Source organism: Mesitornis unicolor, unplaced genomic scaffold, assembly GCF_000695765.1.
Source record: "Mesitornis unicolor isolate BGI_N332 unplaced genomic scaffold, ASM69576v1 scaffold49326, whole genome shotgun sequence".
NCBI classification, from domain to species: domain Eukaryota; kingdom Metazoa; phylum Chordata; class Aves; order Mesitornithiformes; family Mesitornithidae; genus Mesitornis; species Mesitornis unicolor.
Window position 1 is genome coordinate 5196 of NW_010191258.1, and position 23356 is coordinate 28551.

The following is a 23356-nucleotide window of genomic DNA, read 5'->3' on the forward strand; positions in this document are numbered from 1 at the left end:
CTGCTGCTTCCTGATCCCAGTCCGCTCCTCTCAGCTCAGCACTCCACTCCCAGGCTGCCTCTCCCTGCTCTCCCAATTCCCAGAGGTATTCCCTCACATCCTTCCTGCATTTCCCAGTCTCCCGGTGTTTTCACTCGGCTCCCTCCTGCATCTGGCTCTCCTCAGTCAGAACCAGGCATCTTCTCCATCCAGGCGACCAGGAAGGATGCTAAAACCCAGTCGTGGCGTGGAGCAAGCCTTGTTCCTGCTTTGTGACTTTGTGGAGGTGGCACGCTGAACTGCAGGATGTTTTGAGTTGGAAGGCGCCTTTAAAGGCCGTTTAGTCCAACCCTGCTGCCATGAGCAGGAACATCTTCAACCAGATCAGGTTGGTCACAGCCCTGTCCAACCCGGCCTTGAATATTTTCATGGGCATCTACCACCTTTCCGGGCAACCTGTGCCAGGGTTCCACCGCCCTCGTGGTAACAACATTTCTTCTTTTTATCTAGCCTGAATCTGCCCACTTGTCGTTTAAAATCACGGCAGAGCTCTGCGTGAAAGTGGCGTTTCATTCCAGGTGGGACGGTGCAGACAGGTCCCCATGTACAGAGGAGCTGCAGGAGGATGAAATGTTCTCAGTGAGGCTTTAGTCTGAGATTACAGTAACTACAAAAGTCCTAAATACTGATAGTCAGAACAAATGGATTATTTTTACCTTCTTCTCTCCGTCAAGCTTATAGCTTGGCCAAATTCAGGCAGATTTTTATATCATGACAACATATCCAGGACGTAGCACTTTCTTCCATGTGAAGTCTCTCTTCACAGATTTTGGAAGGGAGACTTTTATTTTTAAAAGAGAAAGTAATAATCTACATATTTGAAAGCTTTTTCTTAGCCTCGTTTTTGGAACTATTTTGGCTGAAATTTTCTGTGGAGGGGGGAAAGAAAAAAATCTGTCCAAAGTAGACAGTTCAGAAGGACAGGTTTTTTCTTTGCTGGTTGAAATGTGTCAGAGTTTTAAAGAGCCCAACACAGGCTCTCATAGTGGGAAGTGTTGGCTGCTGTGAATGTATAGTTACATACAGCAGGTTAGCACAGCATCCAGAGGGAGAATGGCAGTACTTTCATTAACATAAATAACTTCAAACACTCTGTTTTAATACCTGTGTGCAGTACTACCGCGACAGAGGCCAGGTGTGTGTCTACATCACCTCATGCTCCAGTTGTTTTGTCCACAGCGGTGGTAGGAGGTCAGCATTGCCTGTCGGTCATTACTGGTCTTAGGACAGTGCTGAAAGCCCTGCAGGAGTTCTCCTGTCAGATCACCTTTTTTCCAAGGGGAATTTCACCTTTTTCCAAGAAATAGGAGACTTAGAAGCAGTGAGTTTGTGTCTTGTCACTCCAGTGGCTGCCAGATCATTCCCACTGTGTGGGAATGGCCCAGCCTGCGGGTGTGTGGGGATAGTTTGTGACAACCTCTTTTGGTACGGGCTTGCTGCTTGTGCTGCTCTTCTGCTGTTGAAAAATAGGGTGGAGTGCTTCTGGTGTACCAACAACATTTTACATGAAAAGATTAAAACTTTGCACTTCCCGAGATTAAACCCAGCTGTGCACAGCCTGGTATTGTCTTGGTGGCAGCTCACACCAAGAGGCAAGCGGTGCCTTAGACTGCCCCTTCCCACTTGTTGGTTCTCACTCTTACAATGTGGAGGTTGAAGTAAATTCTCCGTCATTATGCAGCTGCTGTTCTTAATACTTGATACAGTATACTGCGTTATATTTAAGTATCTAATGAATTATATCGAATCCAGAACACATTAGCAGCTGGAAGAATATGAAGCGCCCTTTTATTATTACTTGACATTGAGAGCTTTGCTGTTTTTCACAGAAACATCTGAGCTCCCCCAGTGGCTTGGACAGTAATCAGTCTTCCATAGAAAAACCACGAGAGTTCAGAGACTCTCCTACTTCCAGAGCCAGCCCTTTGTGAAATAGTAGGAAAGCCATGACATTTTTATTTCATGCAGCAAGTTGTATTTCTGCAGTGGGTATCACTGGGCCGAACTGGTCAGGGAATTATTATGGCAGGGTGCTTGCCTCGAGTTTTGTGTTTGGAGGACTGGGTTGAGAGGAGAGAAGCAGCTGCCATTCAGATGCTCCTCATCAGTGCAGTTCCACCCGAATCTCCACGTTCCTGCTGCCAGATGAGGCCCTGTGCTGATCCCCGAGTACTGCTGGATGACGGGGCAGTGGGCAGTGTTGCTGGGCGCGGTGAGCGTGTCCTCCTCTTGCGAGCTGAAGTGTGTTCTCCCACGGCAGTCCTTTGTGGAATGAAGAACAGCGACTTTGCCTTAGGTTTGCTACTTGACAAGCCAGGCAACGCCTGCGACTTGCCAATTCAACACGGTTTAATTTCTCCACCCGTTTCCCAGCATCTAGGAGATGGAAGCTGTCAGGGGAATGAGAAATAGGGAGCAATTTTGTGTGTATTTTGTTTAAATTTTGCACAGTTGAAAGAATGGTTGCAAATCAATCCATGCATTTCATTGAGTCATAAAATGCCATTTAATATGTGTTGTTTGCTAGCCTGTTATTTGTGCAGATCTCTCATAGTTATGTGTATTGTTTGCAATAACCTTTCAAAATGTTAAGAATGCTTGTTGCTGCTTTAGGTTTTTCATTTCAGTTAGGGTGTTCTTTGTACCCTCTTTTGGTTTCTCACCCGCCTCCCTGGCACTAAAGGGTTTCCAAAGTGAGTAGTGACTTGCAGTTTGATCTGACTGTGCTTGGTTAAGTTTATCTTCTGTAAATCAAATGCATGCTTCTCGTGTACAATACGTTTCTTCTGGATGGTTTTGTTAATATAAACCATACATTTTCTGCCTCCTTTGAGGACAAATGAGTTCTTTCACTTACAGCAACTTTCAGCACTCACAGGCCTTTCCCCTGTAGTCTTTGTTGAGGCCTCGTTTCACTGTGGCCCCACCTCTTGCCCGCTCGCTTTCGCAGTTCTCCATTGCTGAGCTTTTCTTTGTCTGGTCTCCCATCTACGTGTTTTGGTTATGTTACAGCGCTCTGAACGCGTGGTTTTGAGAGCAGTTGGAGGCACGGCGTGCACCACTTCCTGCCTCTCTGCAGGCCACGCGGCTGTCGCACGGCCAGCCTGGTCACCCGCTGCAGCGGGCCTGCGCGGGGTTCTGCCATCACAGCCCGCCCGCCCTGCGCCTCGGGGGACGCAGTTGAGCTTGCAGTTTGCAAAGACACCTCGCAGATAAGGTTGAGACTGTCCCTGAGCTGCCCTGAAGAGCAGAGAGTGTGTGGATGTGGTCCGTGTGGATGCTCCACTGATGTAGCTTCTTAGTTTCCTTTAATGGGGAGGGAAAGACCAGTTTGGGCCTGGCTTGGCTTCCAGTATGTGTTGCATCATGTCTGTTGAACTGACAGGTAACAAAGGCAAGTTGAGACTGAAGAGTGGTTTCTTGCAGTCAGCTCACCTTGGATAGGTGTTGTCCTGGGGCCGTCTCACAGACGTCCACCCCCGGAAGTTTTTGAAGACCTGCAATCCAGAGTCCATATCTGGAAAATCTGACTGTAGGACTTTGCGATGTATTTGCCAGTTTGTATTCTAGCAGTGTTGTTCTGACTGATGTGTGTGGTGGTGATGTTTATTAGTTTACTAGTCTTGTAAGTCTCGCGGTGAGAACATGGAATTACGGATGTTTTCACTGGCGTCGGTATCTGTAGTAGTTACCAGCAAAGACCTCCAGACGGGAAGCTGCACCACAAACAGCGTGAGAGCAGCAAGACCTAGAGAAGAAAAGGATGGTACTTCCTCCCTGGGTTTAAGTACGATTTGCTTTTTGTGCTCGTGATTTAACAGATGTTCTCTTCTTTATGCAGGGCTGTAACTGAAGTACAAGATGGCAAGAACCAGCCACAGCAACTACGTCCTTCAGCAGCTGAACAACCAAAGAGAGTGGGGCTTTCTGTGTGACTGCTGCATCGCTATCGATGATATTTATTTTCAAGCACACAAAGCAGTTCTTGCTGCGTGCAGCTCCTATTTTAGGATGTTTTTTATGAACCATCAACACACTACAGCCCAGCTGAATCTAAGCAACATGAAGATTAGCGCTGAATGCTTTGATCTTATTTTACAGTTCATGTATTTAGGAAAAATTATGACAGCCCCCGCCAATTTTGAACAATTTAAAGTGGCCATGAACTATTTACAGCTCTATAACGTACCTGAATGCCTGGAAGATATACAGGATACAGACTCATCGAGTTTAAAATGTTCATCTTCTGCTTCTAGCACCCAGAATAGTAAAATGATATTTGGCGTGAGAATGTATGAAGACACGCTTGCTAGAAATGGCAGCGAAGCAAACAGGTGGGGTATGGAGCCGCCAAGTTCAACAGTAAATATGTCCCATAACAAAGAGCCTGATGAGGAAGCTTTGCAGCTGAGCAGCTTCCCCGAACAACTGTTTGATGTCTGCAAAAAAAGCACCACGTCCAAATTCTCTCACACGAAAGAGCGCGTGTCCCACTCGCGCCGTTTTGGAAGGAGCTTCACCTGCGACAGCTGTGGGTTTAGTTTTAGCTGTGAAAAGCTGCTGGATGAGCACGTGTTAACGTGCACGAACAGGCATTCCTACCAAAGTGCCAGGTACTACGGCGCTGAAAAGATGGACTTTAATGACAAGGACTCTACTTCTAAAATAATGTCCACGCAAACAGAAAAATACAAGAGGGACTCGAGCCAAGCCGCGGATGATTCTTCATCTCCCGTGTCAAATGTCACGAGCAGAAAAAGCAGCACGGTTGCCTCTGAGACATCAGGTGAAGAAGGAAGTAGAGCCTCTGAGAGGAAGAGGATCATCATCAAGATGGAGCCAGAGGACAGCCCTGCAGATGACTTGAAGGATTTCAATATTATTAAGGTGACAGATAAAGACTGCAACGAGTCTTCCGACAACGACGACCTAGATGATGAACAGGAGGAGCCGCTTTACAGATACTACGTTGAGGAAGAGATCAGAGAGAAGAGAAATGCTCGGAAGACTTTAAAACCCCGCTTGTCCATGGATGAGGATGAAAGGAAGTGTTTGAAAAGTCCACGGCACCTTAACAGAAAGGCTCCTTCAGTGCAGGAGGACGTGGAGAACGCTCCCTGCGAACTCTGTGGGCTAACGATCACTGAGGAGGATTTGTCCTCTCATTATTTATCCAAACACATAGAAAATATATGTGCCTGTGGTAAGTGTGGTCAAATACTGGTCAAAGGCAAGCAGCTACAGGACCATGCGCAGACCTGTGGAGAACCCCAGGATCTGACCATGAACGGTATCAGAAATGCTGAGGAGAAAATGGACTTGGAAGAGAACCCCGAGGAGCAGTCGGAAATAAGGGACATGATGTTTGCAGAGATGCTGGAGGACTTCAGGGACGGTCATTTCCAAATGAACAGCCTTCAGAAAAAGCAGTTGTACAAGCATTCTGCCTGTCCCTTCCGGTGCCCTAATTGCGGTCAGCGTTTTGAAACCGAAAACCTAGTGGTCGAGCATATGTCGAACTGCCTAGAGCAAGACCTGTTCAAGAACTCCATGATGGAAGAGAACGAGAGGGATCACAGACGTAAGCATTTCTGCAATCTTTGTGGGAAAGGATTTTATCAGCGGTGCCACTTGCGGGAACACTATACCGTTCATACCAAGGAAAAACAGTTTGTTTGTCAGACATGTGGGAAGCAGTTCTTAAGAGAGCGCCAGTTGCGGCTCCACAATGATATGCACAAAGGCATGGCCAGGTATGTCTGTTCCATTTGTGATCAAGGAAACTTCCGAAAACATGACCATGTACGGCATATGATATCTCACTTATCAGCTGGAGAGACTATATGCCAGGTCTGCTTTCAGATATTCCCAAATAATGAGCAACTGGAGCAGCACATGGATGTTCATCTGTATACATGTGGAGTATGTGGAGCAAAATTTAATTTGAGGAAAGATATGAGATCTCACTATAATGCCAAGCATTTGAAAAGAACATAAGCCTAAACATACTGTTAAAGTGTTAAGTTGGCAGCAGAGAGAACACCAAAGCAAGGCATATAGCATAGTAGACAAAACTTGAAAACAAAAAGGAAAAAAAATTGAAAATAAGTCTCTTTTTTATTATTTTTTTTAAGACCCTCCTAACCATAGGTGTCTATTTAGGCTCATTAAGTATATAGCTTTGAAAAGCATCATGTGTTTTAATTATTACATTTTCACTGTTTCCTAATATCAGTTTCTGTTCTTAATTTTATTGTTTTACTAAGTAGATATACAAATCATTATTTTTAAGCTGTAGATTAAAAGCACAATGTTACCCCTTCACTGACTGCTATTAAACAGTTCTCGGATCCACGTCCATAAGATGAGTGCTTTAATATTTCCATGTGTTGTTTCTTCACGTGAAGATTTTAGATCGCAGCGATTAATGGGCAAGAGCATAATTGTTCATAATTCCCAAATTAATTCTCAAAGTGAAAAAACCCAACAATGCCAAGAAATAATCCTCTGCTCTCTAACTCTGCTGTACGGGCAGAGCTGTCCTGGTCCTCTGCTTCCTGGCTTTATGGCAAGCTGCATCCCAGGGCCGAGAGCACGTAGGCTCAGTTAAACCTTGCAGATGTGGACTGGTGCGCGCGAAGGGAAAGGGAATTGCTGGCGGTCGGGAGAACCGAGGAGTTCCCAGCAGAGCGGTGGTTTTCCAGACCTGAAGCGCTGGCAGGACCGTACAGCTGACCTTGGCCTTGCGTTTTCTGTCTGTACCTGCGTGGGGCTCTGTAACCAGAGCGGCCGCGGAGGATCGCTAGGAATGCGGCCTGGCCCTGCGTGCTGGCCACTGCGTTTCCCAGCCTGGCTGTAAACGGTGCCTTGCTGCTTGTGTTGGAAAGTTAACAGTGGGGTGGATGTGAAGATAGACCCATTGCTTGGGTGGGGAGGGGAAGGGGGAGTGTGGCTCATGTGAACCCTAGCTTTTTTTGTTTCTTGTTTTCACGACGCTTTCTGAATGTTCTGTTTTTCAACAAGAATATAACAAGAAAAGACTGCAGAGTTTGCTTAATAAATGTAAAGACATTTTATGCCTTTTAAGATTCCTTTCTGATTCTAGTATAGCCCTAACCTGCGTAGCTTGTCTCTTAATTTAATTGCATTTTAAAATCCTCCTGAGTACCAGCTGACATCAGTTCCGTGAGGCAGTTTGGCCTTCGACTCGTAGGCACCAGCTGTCTAAACGTTTGTCAAGTGCGTGATGTTTAATGGAGGGGGGAAAGGATCCTAATCTATAATGGTGGAGAAAACGACTAAAAAATCAAGCCTAGCAGTACTTTCTCCCATCAGATCTCACTTTACCAAAGAGGGCAGCAATGCTATTTCACACTGAGCCGTGAAGGGAGGAAAGTAATTTAGAACAGCAATTAAGGCAGTTGGACAAGATGATGGATGTAGGCCCCTTCCAGCTGAGATATCCTGTCACCTCGTGTGGCAGTGGCGGGGCTGAGAATAGGAGCCAGGAGCTGAGGGTCTAGTCCAGGGTTTCCATGTACTTTTCGCTGTTAGAGTTGCGTTTTGATCCTTTGTTACTTGGGGATTACGAGGGGTATTGAGCTTTAATGTTAGACTATTTAGAGAAGTTAATACAGCTCAGAATCTCCACTGTAACTGTTCAAATCAGTGTGAGTTGCCTTGCATTTATTCAGTTTAAGTGTGCATTAGAATTTCTCTTGGCTGGTAGACGCGTGTGTTTCCGCAGTGCTGGAGAATGACCGGCCCCACCACCAGACCCCAGTCCTGACCCAGCAGTTGGCTCCCAGGCACTGACGGCTTCGGGTGCAGTTCAGCCCTTCAGTGTTTTGCCATAACTGCTCAGTCCTACGTTTTCTTGTGCGATGCTGAAGTCAGCCAAGTCCTGAATGACAGTGGGGCCAAAAAGACCACGGACGTGAATGCACTCCAGCATTTCAGTTAATTCACAGCTTTCCCCTTAGGATTTATTCCATATTCCCCATCCCAACCCAAACTGAAGCTCAGTGTGTAAGAGTTCAAAGAATAAGGGGGATAGGTTTTTTAACACTTTTTAGCACTGGAATCAGTGCTAAGGTGATTAGATAATGCTTCAAAAGAGAAAATACTTAACTATAATCGTCTTAAGAGATGAAGTAGTTTGTCAAGTGCTGTAGTGGAAGAGTTGGGGGGATTAATGAACTACGCACAGCAATTCTCCGACATACAGGTTATTCCTTATGTTATCTGCTGTGGCTGGACTGGGAAAAGCAGCCACGAGAAGTGAGGGAGAACCGGAGGACACTGGGGAACTCGGCACAGAAGTCTTGTGGTGCTGGGGAAGTGGGGAGGCTGAGTGGGAGAAGAGATCCTAAGTGGGAGGGAGCGGCGAAGGCTGGGGAGACAGGATTAGAGCTGTGCAGTGGGAAGCAGATCCCAAAGGTGGCACGGAGGGGGCGGCTGGAGGAGTGGATAAAATGTCCTGTAGACGCCTGTGAGAGTGGAGTGAGTGACTCAGCTTGGCTGGGCGAGCTGGCTGCTGGCGTAATTCGCTCCCTGCAGCACAAAGCAGGAGCTCAGGCTGTGCACCACATCCAGCCCCCGTGCTGGAAGCGCTGCAGTGGCACGGAGAAGCCTAGATTAAAGACCTTGTTGAAAAGGAGGAGGTGACCTCTGTGAACTGAGAGATCGTTCCTGAATACAGGGAAGGGCTGCTCGTGATTTATGGCGATGCCTGCTCAGGGTCAGGAGCCCCTGTTTACGATGTATTGGTCTGAACTTGACCCAGAAACGCTGCACAAAAAAAAGTTACTTCCTAGTGTAAGCAGACCTGCCAACTACAGAAATGAAATGGAGGAACTGAGAATATCGATGGTATTTTATTTGTACTCTCTTAACTTCATAAAATGCCCTGGAATATCTTTGGGTTTCAATTATAAGCTGTGTTGTAGTGGCCTTTCAAAGGAAAGTTTGTTAAACCTTTCCAACTGAACTTGAATTAATGGTTTTTTTTTTTCCTGTTCTTGTGAAACAAAACCCAGTGCCTTGGAGTTCACATGTGTGAATGTTCAGCCTAAAGCTCATAAGGAGCATGAATTGCACTGCAGGGGAGCTTAAGAGTGGATCTACTTGTGTGTAGGCAGAGAGAACCAGAACGACTGAGGTAGCCCAAAAAGTGAATGAGGGAAGTGCAGGAGAACAAATCAAAGGTACTAAGGCATAACCAAGACAGCCTGGCTTGCAAGTAGATGGAGAGGGTGTTCATGGTGATGTGTAGAAGCAGGCACAGGAGCAGCATGGGACGCTGAAGAAAAGGCCTGGAGCGACAGGAGGAGTTGGGCTGCTGTGAATGGGGAGAAGGGCTGGGTGCTGGGGCAGCCTGGGGCTGGTCACGCCTGGGGACAGGGGTGTGCTCCCCAGAATGGGACAGCAGGAGGAGAGTGAAACGGTGGCGGTTCAGTGCTCCTACTGTGATAAAAAATACTGTGGAGAGAGAACGAAAGCAGACATGAAAAAGTCCAGTTGCGCTTAGGTTATCCTAGAAGTCTTGCTTGAAAGATAGTGAAGGGGAAGCAAAAACACTTCGTGTACAGTTCTGTTTCCTCTAACAAATTTGTACCTTTCAGTCATCATAACATAGTTCCTTTCCGTCTCCTTACTGTGCTACGGGGACTGTTGGAGGGTAAAAGCACTTCCAGATCTTTGAGAGTGGAGGTGTAAGCGTATCGCAGTGCACAAAGCGTAGCCAGAAAGAAAAAGACTTGCTGGATGCTTGACTTACATTTTTAAGTTATTTGCTACTCTTGTTGTTGGAGGACCTCTCTGTGTTCTGTTGTTTTCCTAATTTTGGCAACGGTGTGGACTGTGACCCTGAAAATAATTTGTCCATAGCCAGCCTAGCTCTTAGCTTTTAGGATTTACTTAAAGTTTAAAAGAGGGAATTCATGAAGACCTGGAATGAGCTTTAAAATACCACAAAAGCTGTTGAGGGTCTTTTTCAGTTTCAGAGATGTTTAAAATGTTAAGAAAAAAAAAGTACTTGAAAATGCCTATTGGCAACTTGTTAATTCAAGGAGCATTTACGTTTGTATATAACAGTGTTTGTAGCCAACAGGTCTTAGGAGGAGTAGATCTGAATAGAACCTGCGCTTCCATTAGGGGACTTGCCTGTTTCGTATTTTCAGTCAATGGAGAAAATACAATTCAGCGTATTTTTTATTTTTATTCAAAGCTGAAGACAGAAAATATCCTGCCCTGGAGAATATATTAAAAATACGTTGTTATAAAAGCGGATACTTTGCCTACACTTGTATTCTATCACACCAGTGGTGAACCATCAGGAGTCTCTCGGCTATTGCCTGGGTGTAGGTTTGCTCCTGAAGGCAGTGCCACCTTCAGCCCTGGCAGCCCCTTCCTCCTCCCCACCCGGTTTCAGCTCTCATATCCGTGTGTGCCACCCTCTCTCTTGTCAAAAAGCACGCATTTGTGTCATTTCACAATGAACTGACTCGAACAACAGGCTGCTTTTTTATTCCCTGTGGGGCTGTTTTTTGGCTGGACCAGTTCCCCGCTGTGCCTCCCTCCCCAGCTCTGTCACATCTTGTGCTGGCACAATAGGAGGGGTGGCACGAGGGGAGGAACGAGTGGCTGGCAGGGGGCTCCTTGGCTTAAATGAGCTGTGCCAGAACTCAAAGCACTCCTGAGCTTAACTCGGTCTCTGTCTCCCCCAGGCATCCTCATGGAAGCTGAACTCTTACATTCATCTATTTCCTGATAAGGGAAAAAGGCAGCCCGGCCTCTTACATACAAATGAGACACATCTATGCTATCTGCCCTGTTTATGGGAACTGGAAACCTTCCTGCCTTCAGCTCACCCTTCAAATATGTTCTGGAGCTTTCTTCGTCGCTCTTGAAACAGCCTGCGCAGCGCTCCACGCCACCGGCTCTGCGTGGTTGGGCTGGCCTGAGGCCAGGAACGAGCTGGGCCCCTTGGCTGGCCGAGCACCAGGAACGGCTCCAACCTCCTCCCGGTCTCCGTGCCCTCCAGATGTGGGCCCAGCTGCAGCTGTGCTGCCCTGACACTTGGCAGCTGGGCCCCTGCTGTCCTGCTGCCCAGCGCCCCTCGCCACCCACAGCCGCTGCGTTTCTGGGTGCTGCCATAAGGGGAGACGGTCGTCTCATCTTTGGTCAAATACTGAAAGCTCAGGATAAGTCCTTGCGTAGACTAAGGAGGTGCTGGCAGTGTCTCACTAACCCTGTGTGCCTGCTTCTGACTTCTAAGTGTGTCCTAGTCCCAAAGGGTTAAAAATCAAATACTCTGACTTCCCTAATTCTCAGTTGGTTTGATGACTGTCACAGACTTAAAGACCTACAAAATGAAGCATGACTAATTTGTCTTCATGAAGCCTGCTGAAGGCTAGAAATTAGGAACATGTTTTTGAAAGCTGACATTTCTGTAGTTCTCAGCTGTAAATCAGCTCTCTGTGTTTTCTTCCAACTTCCAAAAAATTCCTAAAATATCGCTGTGCAGTGTGTTCTTGAGACGCGTTAGTGGGCTGAGATGTCGCAGGGAGGAGATGCCAAAAAACAGGACACATTTTATAAATTAAGTGTCTTCTGTCACTTTTACAGTCACTTCTACAATTCTGGAATCAATTGTGATTTGATTTGATTCCTTCATGCACAAAGACAAATCTTAATTTGTCACAGGGCAGCAGAGCCGGTGACTCAGGAGTCAGCTCATCACAACTGCAAGCATTCAGCCCTGAAACAAACACCCCGTGTTCCTTTTCGTGTCCCTGACTGCCCAGTGCCAGCTTTACAAGAGAAATGCTTTGGGATCTTTCTTTGGGCCATTTTTGCCCTCAGGTGTCTTGTAGGGGTTTGGGGTTTTTCTTTTAAGTCATAGCAAAACGTGCATCGTGCTTTTAGAGAAACTGTTTTCAGTAGTTTGTGCACATGCCCTGTATAAAAGTAGTTGAAAATGCGTTTTTAAAGTTTCATATTAATATATTCGAGGGAACATCACAGAATTATGAGAAATCAGGCAGTCCTAGGCTAGATTTTGACTGTTCTGTGTAGCTTAGTGTGGCACATTTCACCCCAGGAACCTCGAATTTCAGAAGTGGTCAATATCTTTGATTCTCCTGCAAGAAAAAGAAAAGGTTTAATCCTTTCCTGTGCCTTCTGGCATACTAAAACTGCAGTAAAATCTTCCTGCAGCTATAACCACAAACACAGTGCTGCATCTAGCATTTCCTATGGGAGAAAAGAAAGTGAGCCCTTTCCGAGCTGTTCAAGAACTTTCCTCTCTGAGGAGGTTCTGGTGCTGCTGTTGTTTTTACTCCAACTCAGCTGTGACTCGCATCAGTGAGATTTTGGGGTGTACTCTTTTTTGGTTGTAAATAAGAGATGACCTTAGGTAAGAACGCCTTGTGGTTCTGCAGACATCCCAAGACTCCTGGCGGGGTGTGAGAAGACAGCATTCCTTGAAGGCCTCCAAATCCTGGCAGCTGCGTGGATTGTGAGAAATCCACTGGAAATGGGTCTGCAAACCCTTGGTTTCTGTGTCAGGTGAAGTGCCCCCGGTGTCAGCAGTTGCCAAGGTCTCTGCAGCAGCAGTGAAAGATGCAGAAACCCACTGTTTTGTTTGCCCATCTCTTGTCCCCCATATTCCTTGACGACAACATTGCTGTTTTTAAAATTCATCCTTTTTGCTCTTCTGTTTGCCTTCTCTATTTTTTTTTTAATGGGAAGATGTGCTTTCTTCCTGTTTTAAAGCAATGACTAGGGTTGAGAACTTGCCTTTTTAAATGATTCTCACGTGTTCAGTCGAACCTACACAACTCAGTAATACCTGTTCTCTCCTTTTTTAGGTAACCATCCCACTTCACTGGGGATGGTCACGAGAGGGACTTCTGCTTCTGACTCCCCAGAAAATGAATGGGAGGAACAATATAATGCCCTTCTCTCCATGGCAAAAGGCCCAAGACCATGAAAGTTTGTGGAAATGCAGATATGCTGGCTAAAAAGAGAGTTTGCTGAATACCAGAGATTACTTTTGGTTTTGGCAATAGACAGACCAGACTTCTGGTATCGATTACGCTCCTCCCTTTTACAGAAGCCATCGTCAGAGCATTTATTCAGTGTGCTAAAGATGGTACCTCTTTCTTCCCTGCCTAGGGGCTTCCTACTGGTACCTACTGGTAGAGAGTCCCAGCTACCAAGCTGCTGAGCTTCAGGTTTCTACCCATTGGTAATTTATTTGTTTCTACAAAGTGGAAACATTTTAAGAGATGAAATCTAGAATATCCCTCCTTCAGAAAAAAGATAGTTAGGGTAGGAGTTTTAGAAGGAGGAAATACAGGGTGGGATCTCTTGGAACTGGTGAAGAAATTGTCTTAGTATGTCCTGCAGCCCAGAAGAGAGCACAGGTCTCTGAGCCTTGTTGCTATCAGGTAGATTAAATATTTGTGTGCACTCACGTATGCTGTAAAACGTGACACTGGCACAGTCTGCATGCCTGGAAGTATAAGGATTAGCCCCACCTAGTGTGCTTTCAGACAGGGTTGTGTTTCACTTAGGTTTTACTGGCACATGGTCGGTTCTGCCAGGAAAGACAGAGGTCCTGATGAACAGTAACTTAAAACCTGAAAAATGAGTCAGTTACAAGACAAGAACTCAGTAATTGTTACGGTTTTCAGCTTTAGTTTGCTGTGCAAACAAAGAGTTAAATAGTTCAAAGGCAGTTTCCTTTGGAGAATGTTTGTTTGATCAAGTTCAGTGTGGCTTAGACCCCAAACAGCTTCAAACAGAGCACTATTATGAAAGCAGAAATAGTCTGTGGCCTTCCAGACCTCACAAGCTATGTTGGTTTGTTACAGAGAGTCAAAACAAAGATGTCCCTTAAAACACACATACATTAACTCAGTGTATTTCACACACCACAGTCTTTTATCTCAGAACTCTTTTCTCCCCAGTCGCTGGCACTGTGCTAAAGTCACTGACATCCTAGATGAACTTATAGGCTTCTCAGTAAAAAGCATATATGGTGTGATCAGACCATCCAAGCTACTTAGATCATTGGAGAACAGGCCTCGAGTGCTGCTGCTCCTATTTACTAAGTTTGAAGTACTACATCTTTCAGATTTTGAAACTTATCTTTGCTTCTTGAGTCCCTTTACATTGCAGAAAGCAACGTGGGAAAGGGTGAGGAAGAACCCAGTGGGTGCTTCTCTTTTAAACGAGACAGCCTTTTAAATGAGAAGGCCTTTTAAATGAGGCCTGGAAGATCTTGTTAGCTAGGGGGTGTTGTTTTTTTGTTTATCTCAGGTCCTTAGCTGGCTTAATCTTCAGACTTCTAATAAATACGCTAAGCTTTTAAAAAGCATTATTAATACGTGATGAGATACGCCAAGTTCAAGCACTTAATGTAACAGTCAAACCCGTGCAGACGCTATTAGTACAGGAACCTGATATTGTGCCAGATCTGGAGAGTTATCTTTGATGTATCTCCAGATCCTCCTTTTATTTGTAAACATCCAGCTAATCACAGACTTCCTCTGACTTTTATGAAGTGGAAGAAACGGCATCCTTTGTAACATCTCTGAAGTGCTTTAACTTTGCAGATGTTCCTGGATCTGTGGGATGAGGAGGTCTGAGCTCCATCTGCTGGCTAACTCAAAACATGCGTATTTCTGCTAAAAGGGCTCCAACGTTTCTGTAGTTGAGCAGAGTTTGCTGTGTGAAGAGTGAAGCAGATCCTCTTGCAGCTGTGCATCCCTAAAACAACTGCTGTTTTTAGGGTAGCTAGAAGATTTTAGAGCCTGAGAGAAGGGCACAACGTTTCGCCTCTAACCTGGTTCACTGTGGGCTAAAAGCTTTTCCCAGTGCCAGCAGTTCTCTGGTGTTCACAGTTCTGTTTGCACACCACCCCACCACAGTTGGCACTCATTAACAGTATTTTTGCAGTCTCATCGGAAAAATGTAATTTAGTATTCACAGGCAACCCACATTCCCACACTCAGAGGTGGTCCCACGCAGCATAGTCGGTGTATTTGAGGGAGGTGGTGTAAAGCTCTGTCGTGCCTCGTGAGCTGCATATGATCCGCAGATAACAGAGATCTTTGACTGCAAAATGCAGGCCGGCACCTTAATAAACAGCAAAGTTAATCACTGATGTTGCCTGGGAAAAGAACAGGCTTCACGTGCATGCTGTAGTGAGAATACCTTTTTTTCCTCCTTTGTTAGTTCACAAGCAATAAAAGGTATTTTCTGATCTTTGAGCTAGTCAGATAAGAACTACTTTGAGGTAACAGCATCGGTCCCATGAATTTCCCTCCAAGATTTGAAGAATGTATTAGGTAGACACATGGACTTGCTGCCAGAACCAGCAGTACTCTGAAGCTAGCAGTTTGCCCAAGACCTGCTTCCCCATGTTCACATACCCTCATGGCATGAAATAAAAGCCATTTGTCCCAGACAGCTTTTTTTTGCCCACCATCAAGTATGTGACATGGCACGGAGGGCAGATACAATACACAAACAATTCTGGGCCTGGTATTTGCTGTGAGGGCCTGGCCTCATGTCATGTAGGGCATCCTATGATGCGCACTGAGGCATTGAGCACCGCACTCAAGGCTTTCCTCTCAAAGCTGTGCCAGGAAATTCAGCCCTGAGCTGACCTGGAGGATGCTCTCACAGGTAAGCAATGCAGACAGCTGATAAACCTGGCCTCACGTGCAGCCTTGAAGCCTTTCCTGCTCCGCAGTGTAGACAAAACCACTTGGTCCTGGGCTGCCATAGTGTGCATAGAAACGTGAAGTTTAAATTAGCCAGAACTGGGACAATTGTCTACTTTGTACCATGTGATTTACATATACAGAGAGAGAAGTCAATGTACCAAGAAAAAAAACCCTGAGGACTGTCTTTAGCAGTTACATCCATGTATTTCCAATTTCTTGACTATTCATATCAGATACAAAGCTGCTTATATTTGTCATAAATTAGTTTGGTCAAAAGAGACTTAAGGGAACTGTAAATATTTATATAACTTACCTGCGTTTAACCTAAAATAAGAATTTGGGGATGAGGGGTTAAGTAAATACATAACAGTTACCTTAGGCAAGGAAAAGAAAAAACAACAATCAAACAGAGGCAAATACAAAGCAGTTACAAGTATTCCAGGATGGGGGTGTTCCTCAGGGGAAATAATACTCAGGCAATTTTTTGAGCATCCACTAAACCGAGCCATAAACCACTGCTGGAAAGTAACACATACAGTATAAAAATTAATTTCCGGAGGCTTGGGAACTGAAGTTTTTCCTCAGCAAATCTTAAACTGTTTTGAAAATGGAAGGCAAAGGAGAAATAAACAAAAGTTTCTGGAAAACATTGTTTGAAGCATTGTTTAAGGTTAAGTTGTGTTTTGGTGGGGCAGGGGTTGAAGGAAATGAACTGTATGGCTTTTAAACAGTTCCTGACTGTGGTGGGTGCTCTCAATATAACTGCAGTTGGGTATTTAGAGCAAAAGCACACCATGGTGAGGTGGGAGGGAACACATCATGCTAGCAAATACAGTACTGGCCTGTGGGCTTCTGACTTTTAATATTTTTCTTGCATTTCTTTTCTGCATGGCAGTAGTGAAATAGGGACTTCTAAGCTTCTGAACAACTGAGAGAACCAGGTTTGAAGAAGACATGAGGAAGAACTGGTCGGCAAAAGATTTCATAAATACTCAGAACCGCGTGTGCCAGATCTGAATTGGCACCACCTTTGCTTTTTTGACACACTGCAGCAGTCACAAAAGGCACCAAAGCAGTCCAGTTAGAACGTGCAGTAAAAGTTGTTTTGGACTCTTCTCCGTATTATAAAACTTACTTCCTTGTGACTGTTATTTACACCTGTTAAAAACAAATTGGAAGTCGCCTGTCACGGAGCAGACAGCCAAAAGAGGCAGATGCCAGGTGTCAAGGGCTGCACTAAAATGAGTTTGCAGCATTTGCTATTCACGTGCTGGAGTGCTCCTTTCCTGCAATGAGGCTTCTTAGAGATTCTGTCAAAAACTGTTTAGATTTTTTAGTTCAAACATTAGAATTGTATACTTGTGAACTAAAACTTGTGTATTTTCAGACAGTTACAATGCTAAACTATCAAATGTTAAAAAGGAAAAAAAAAGTACAAAATGAAAAATATCTTAAAAACTGAGGACAGAGGGTCCCTGAGAAGGGACAGGATGGTGACAAAGATCCAGCTGATTCCCCCTGCTGCCACGATCATCATTTGCAAGCTGAAGAGGACCTTCTGTGGAGCACAGTGCTTGTATGTGGCAAGTAAAGAAATGGTGCTCTGGTTTTATTACAAGAATGGTGAAAAATTTTGACCAGCAAGGAGATAAGTTAGTGTGAAATAATCCTCACAGGGCACAGGGTGCACCTTGTTCTGGATCTAAGCCTTGCAAAAGCTGGCTTGAAGAGGAGAATCAGGCATTCATGTTCAGATTTGAGCATTTTAGGAATTCTAATGTTTCCAAATAAGTTGATGGGAAAAATTCACAACCAAACAAAAAACCTACAAGGCAGTAAATGTTTCAAATTAGGGCCAGCATGGATTAAAAAAATATTAATTTATTCTGCTTCCCCCAGACAACAGTGGATCAGGTTGAGACACGTAAGCAGACTAAACATGCTGATCTATATTCTGCTGTAGTTACGCATCTTACTAATTCTACTCATGACTATAAAAGGATGTTTCATTGTTATCTCAAGAAGAGTCTGTCTCTAATTTTATAATTGGCATAATTTTCATTACTGTTGTTATCAAGTATGTAAAATATTGTCTGTATTGCAGCTTGTATAGGGCATGTGTCTGTACTTGCTTTATACTTTTTGAGTTTATAAAGTTGCTATACAAATGCAAGATGTTCAGATATCTTTGAATGTGGTTGCTTAATCTAATTACAGAGCCCCAAACATTTCAGCTTATGGATGTTGAAGGTATCGGTTCTATTAACACGTAACACCTTAAACATTAACAGAGGCACTTTAAAAGCCTTCAGTGCAGTACTGGAATGCTGACACTTCTGTCACAGTGGCTGTGCTGCAGCAAAGGGGAAGATGTTAAATATCTGGGCAAAGCCAGATAGCACTGGGGACTCCGCAGGGAGAAGGCACAGTGTAACTGGGAAAACATAGGAAATGGGATGTCCTTTCCATAGAGAACAGGAAGGACCTTCACAGTAGGACCACCATGCAGAGAAGGGAAACAGGTTTGCAGCATCACCTGAAGATAGGCCTTCAACGGTATACTGAGGGTAGGACATCTGGAACAGGCTGTGACTGTTCAGTAACTTAGTAACTTTGTAGTCTATGTAGAGTATCATCAGTGAAGACATTCCAGCTTAGTTTTCATCATCTTTAAAGCTTATTCTGTGCTTTGATACAGTATCTTTAATAAAATATTCTTACAAATCTGCTTCTTATTCTTATTTAATTCCATCTTATACCTGAGTTAATAACAGTCCTGGCAATGGTGTGAAGTTCCAGTTACCACCTCCTTCATCTGCTCCTGCGTTTTTCCCACTTGCCTGGTTAGAATGACAAGGGGGAAAAATGAGATGAGTAAAAATCAAATAATCATAGGAATGAGAAAATAACCGACATTCATAGCAGTGCTACAGTTCTATTATCAGCAAAACTCTTCACACTAAGCATCTATTTAAGTTAATCTGAGAGATTAATCACTGCATATTGATCTGTGAGTATTAAGTATTGATGTCTGCCTGTTTACAGCACACCATTTCCTTTGTTTAAGACTTACCCTCATTTTCCAGCTTTACAGTTACTGTCAATATTTACAGGACGTCGTTTAAGCCCATCTACAGCAGTTCTAGACAATTATTTTTTAAAATTTATTCACCACCTGGACCATATACAGCATCCTTTTAATATCTTCAAACAAGACCAAGCAGAGTTTGCCTTCAAGTATATTAGAAGATAGGATTAGAATTCAAAATAATCCTGTCAAGGTGCAGCTATGATCTGAAAACATAAGCTGTTATTTAATAGGAACAAGTGCAAGCTGGAATCATTAACTGTGGAAGTAAAGGAACAGCTGTTTAATTTCCATTTAAAAGGATCGATGGGTTATTTTGGATCAAACTCTGAAAACGAGTCTACAACGTTGTGCTGTTGCAAAGAAAAGCAAAACCAGAAATGTCTAAAGTGGATTGTAATCTGCTCCTTCAGAACTGCTGAGGTGCGAGCTAGTAATGTCTCCAGTTTTGAATGCAGCATTTGAAAAATAAGATACAAATTGCGTGCAGAGAATCCAGGAGAAAGCAATGAGCGTGTCTAGAAGCTAAGAAAACTTTGCCTTTCAGCGCAGATTGAATGATTTTAGATCATCTTACAAAAGAGATGGTAGAGGGGAAACATGATGTTTTTCATATATATAAAAGCTGGTTGCAAAGAAAAATGGAATATCATGTTTTCTCATATCCACCATCGATATGAATAGAAATAATTGCCTTAAATTGCAAGAAAGGAGATTTTGGTTAGACACAAAATGAGGCTAAATGACCTATTGAGGTCCTTTTCTTATCTGATTCTATGATTACTCTCAAACTATCTGCTCTAAGTCCCTTATTTATTATTGCCAGTAGAGCTGGCACTGGCTGCAAGAAAAGGAGGCTCCAGTTGTAGGAAAGTAAAGACCTAACTGCCTAAAACGCACAGCACACCTGTTTATCTGGTTAGCACTAGTGATACTAACCAGCTTTTAATCATGCCTCAGCAAACTGTCAGAAGTCTATGTAAATAAATGTGCTTTAAAACCACTTAATTATAAAATAATGATTCCTTGAAACATCAAGCATTAGTTTAATTAGTGTTGACAACTTCCATGATTTTAATGAGTCTAATCAATCTGAGGAAGCCTGTTTTTAATTATGAGATGGTGTAATCAGCTATTTTATTTATTAAAAAACCCCTCGCTTCGCAAATTACGTGGAAAATCCTAAAAGTGTAATCTGAACATATGCTAAATATTAAAAAGCCAGAAGGTGAATAAAGCCATGTGGTTTTTTAAGCTCATAATTTTAAACTAGCTTTATAATTTTAGGAGCCCTGACTCATAATTTTTGAACTTCTGGTTTGGCAATGCCAAATTACTGTGCCCTATATTCTGCTGTTCTGAATATTTCCATATTACTGATCGCTCATTTGCGTAATTTGCCGAAAACACGTTACACTGATTTGCAGAACTTTGTTATTCACAAAAACAAAGAAACACTTATTTAAGAAAAATAATGTATTGTGGCTCTTTCAAATTAGCAAGGAGCATCTGTGTGCAAAAAGTTGTAACACCAAATAACACAGAGAAGTTACATAGGTCCCCTCACGTGCACTATGATTTTGAAGAAAACAGCATCTTATCAGAAGAATCTGTTGTCATTTCATACACTGGTATTTCTTGTCTGAATTCCAATTACTAGACAAATATTCACAACTATAAATGGGATGAAGAGTTTCAGTGATGCAAAGGTATTATGACAAATCATTATTCATTCTTAGAAGAGCTATTGCTTAGACTGCTCTGAACTGATAAATCAATCTGATTTATGCAATTTTCTGGATAGTTTTCCTAGGGAAATTGGTACTGGGGAAATGGATATGAGGGAAACGGATATCAGAATTTAAGGTCTTAAGATCTTCTGGCTGTCAAACCTGAACAGACAATTGCATTTCAACTTTATCTTAATGATCCAAGCGGCTGATATCTGATTGAACTGCAATTTGTGTTCACTCCTATTTTTATACTGCATTGGCTTATGAAATATGTGGGCAGAAAAAATCTTGCTTTTATCAAGATAAAGATAAAGGTTGAGTTCTGAGTTCTGCTCCAGATACCGAGCTGTTGCTTCACTGAAGAAATCTAAATACCATCTTCATTTCTGGCTGAGTGGTGTCATGCAGAATAGCCTGCAGTATTACATAACGCTGCCAGGCAGGAGACACGGGTGCGTTATCAATCCTAAACACAAACAAATGGATCACAAACAGGCCTGCGACTTCCAGAGGTGCCCACTTGGTGCTCTGGAAGTTACTGTGAAAATAAGGCTTACAGATTCAGGATGAGGGGATAACAGCATATGTTTTGTTAAAGGGAAAATCAAACTCGTGCTCAAGTCCTCACCATAAAGCTCTCTTTAATTTCTGAACCAGTCTGTTCGGCTCACCTATAACATGACTGCATATGAAGCAACTTAAAAGAAAATCATGCGGCTCTTCCCATATGAGAGGATGACTGCATAGATGAGTTGGTTCACAAATTGTGCTGCAAGTCTTAGAGAACTGCTGACAAAAAGCAGGCTTATAATAATTGCTGAGAAGAAAGAATAAGTCTAATGAGGTTTTAGAGGTTGGTCCCTCTAGTTAGACTGGACTTTCTCTAAGGACGTTGGTGAGAGATGATGGCAAGAACATCACGTGAAGTTCTGATTAGGAACAGGAGCTTAAAAAGCAGCTCAGACTTATACATACTGTACAAGATAAAAATGGCACCTGTGTGCTCAACAGGAAAAGAAATAATTCTGCAACAGGCTACATGAAATATTTTGTAGCCTGAGCCTACAGACCTTTTGATTTTTCCTGAGAATGGAATGGCCCTGACTGTGTCATTTACACCATTAGCATTAAAATAGTATGCTCATACACTCCTCCAAGATCTCCCACCAGATTTACTATAGCAAAACAACAATTCAAATGATGAAATAAATAGGACTGAGGGAGTACTATCAGGGTGAGCAGTCAATGCAAACGCCTCTTTAACACGTTATCAGCACATCTGGGTATCAGCACGACCATACCAGGACCATACTAGTTAGTGGGCCAAGAAAACCCCAAACAAGTTTTGCCTGGAGCTGTTGTACTTATTTTGTGCCTGGCTGATAAAATATATAGCTAAAAGCTTTGGGCCAAATTAATGAAATGTCACTTCTAAACCTGATAAAACCTATTTGATTACAGCTATACTTAGTGAGATATCAAACTAATTTTGCTGTAAAGACTGCTGATTGTGCTAATCAATATTGTCGTGTTATTTCTTAGTCCATTTGTTCACTCCATCTCTTGTTTCTCTATATAACTTTTGAGGCAGGAGTTACCTTTTTACTCTGAAATAACAGGGTCTGAGTTTGTATTGCAGCTACCAAACTAGGGTTCTTGTGCATTACCAGTGCTCCTAAGGAACAATCCTCACAAGGATACGAATGATAAATAACATCAACTTTTCAGCTGAAACCAAATTTGTCAACCAACTCTCCTTGTATTGCTCTGGCATTTCACCCTGCTCCATATGATACAATCAACTGAATGAAGCAGCAGCGAATTACAGGATGAGACAGCTCAGTGATGAATCAGTCACTGGTCTAACTACAAGAGAAACACCCTTCCCATCAAAGAAATATGCATACGGTATATCCAGAGCAGCTCCTGTTGGAGGGATGGAGACCTGACTGTTTCCATTTTCCATTGCCTTCTTTTGGATTTCTCCAAAGTCAGAACCCATGTGAAAAAGGACCAGATTCTGTGGAAGAATAATTATTATTTAAGCATGTACAGCATTTACTGTCAGAAATTGAAACTCTTCCATCTCAAAACTCCAAACACACACGCTACACAAAAGAAGTGGAATCCCCATGTCTTGTAAAAAGGCTTTGAAAAATACACCAGTTGAAACGTGGATGGTTCTTGAATGGGAGTTAGAGTATCCATAATAACTGCATGAACACAAACCATTCTGGGAAAAGCTGTTAGCATTTTCTGTGAGGGCTGATGTAGCATAATGCTGAAGGTTGGGGACAAAATGAATGAAAGATGATTTAAGCACACAGCATATTTAAATAATTGTGTCACATTACACACACAAGTCTATGGGTAGCAGACTTTTAGCCACACTTTTAAAGTAGCTATTGAAAAGGAGACTGTGAGGAAAAAAAGATCTCAGCATGGTATTTTGCTGCCCTTACTAGAACTGGAATATTTTTAAGTGTTTGTCTCAAATTAGAGAGGAATAATTTGGAGGAACCATAGCAGATTTTCATGTTTAATGTATTTTCATCAAAGCACTTTCCTAGCTCCTCGAGTTAATAGCTTCATAGCTTTTGCTAAATGTAGGCGTGACGACATTTTACATTAGCACAACAGACAAAAATTTGGAGGCGTTTCAAGAATGGCCACCACGCAGCAGCAAGGGCCCCCCCTGAAGCCCTCAGCTGCTTTCTGCGGGGAAAACCAGCGGCCACAGCCCGCCTTGCGATAGC

General features: G+C 43.4%; 1 protein-coding gene across 2 annotated transcripts; it reads left to right on the forward strand.

The window, feature by feature from the left end:
• The first annotated feature begins 3875 nt into the window (after nt 1-3875).
• ZBTB1 (zinc finger and BTB domain containing 1) lies at nt 3876-16909 on the forward strand. Of its 2 annotated transcripts, none has more exons than XM_010186681.1 (2): nt 3876-5620; nt 16675-16909. In XM_010186681.1, exons 1-2 carry the CDS (start codon nt 3901-3903, stop codon nt 16683-16685), a joined length of 1731 nt encoding a protein of 576 aa, XP_010184983.1. In that variant the 5' UTR covers nt 3876-3900; the 3' UTR covers nt 16686-16909. The 2 variants fall into 2 exon arrangements, with proteins under 2 accessions (XP_010184983.1, XP_010184982.1); XM_010186680.1 differs by having other exon boundaries at nt 3876-5792; nt 16675-16808.
• The last annotated feature ends 6447 nt before the right edge of the window (nt 16910-23356 follow it).

Excerpts from the sequence above, each read along its gene's own strand:
- ZBTB1 (XM_010186680.1), top strand. The coding sequence starts at position 3,901 with ATGGCAAGAACCAGCCACAGCAACTACGTCCTTCAGCAGCTGAACAAC. Across the intron at positions 5,793-16,674 it reads ATGCACAAAGGCATGGCCAG|TAGTGAAATAGGGACTTCTA; the intron begins GTATGTCTGTTC and ends TCTGCATGGCAG.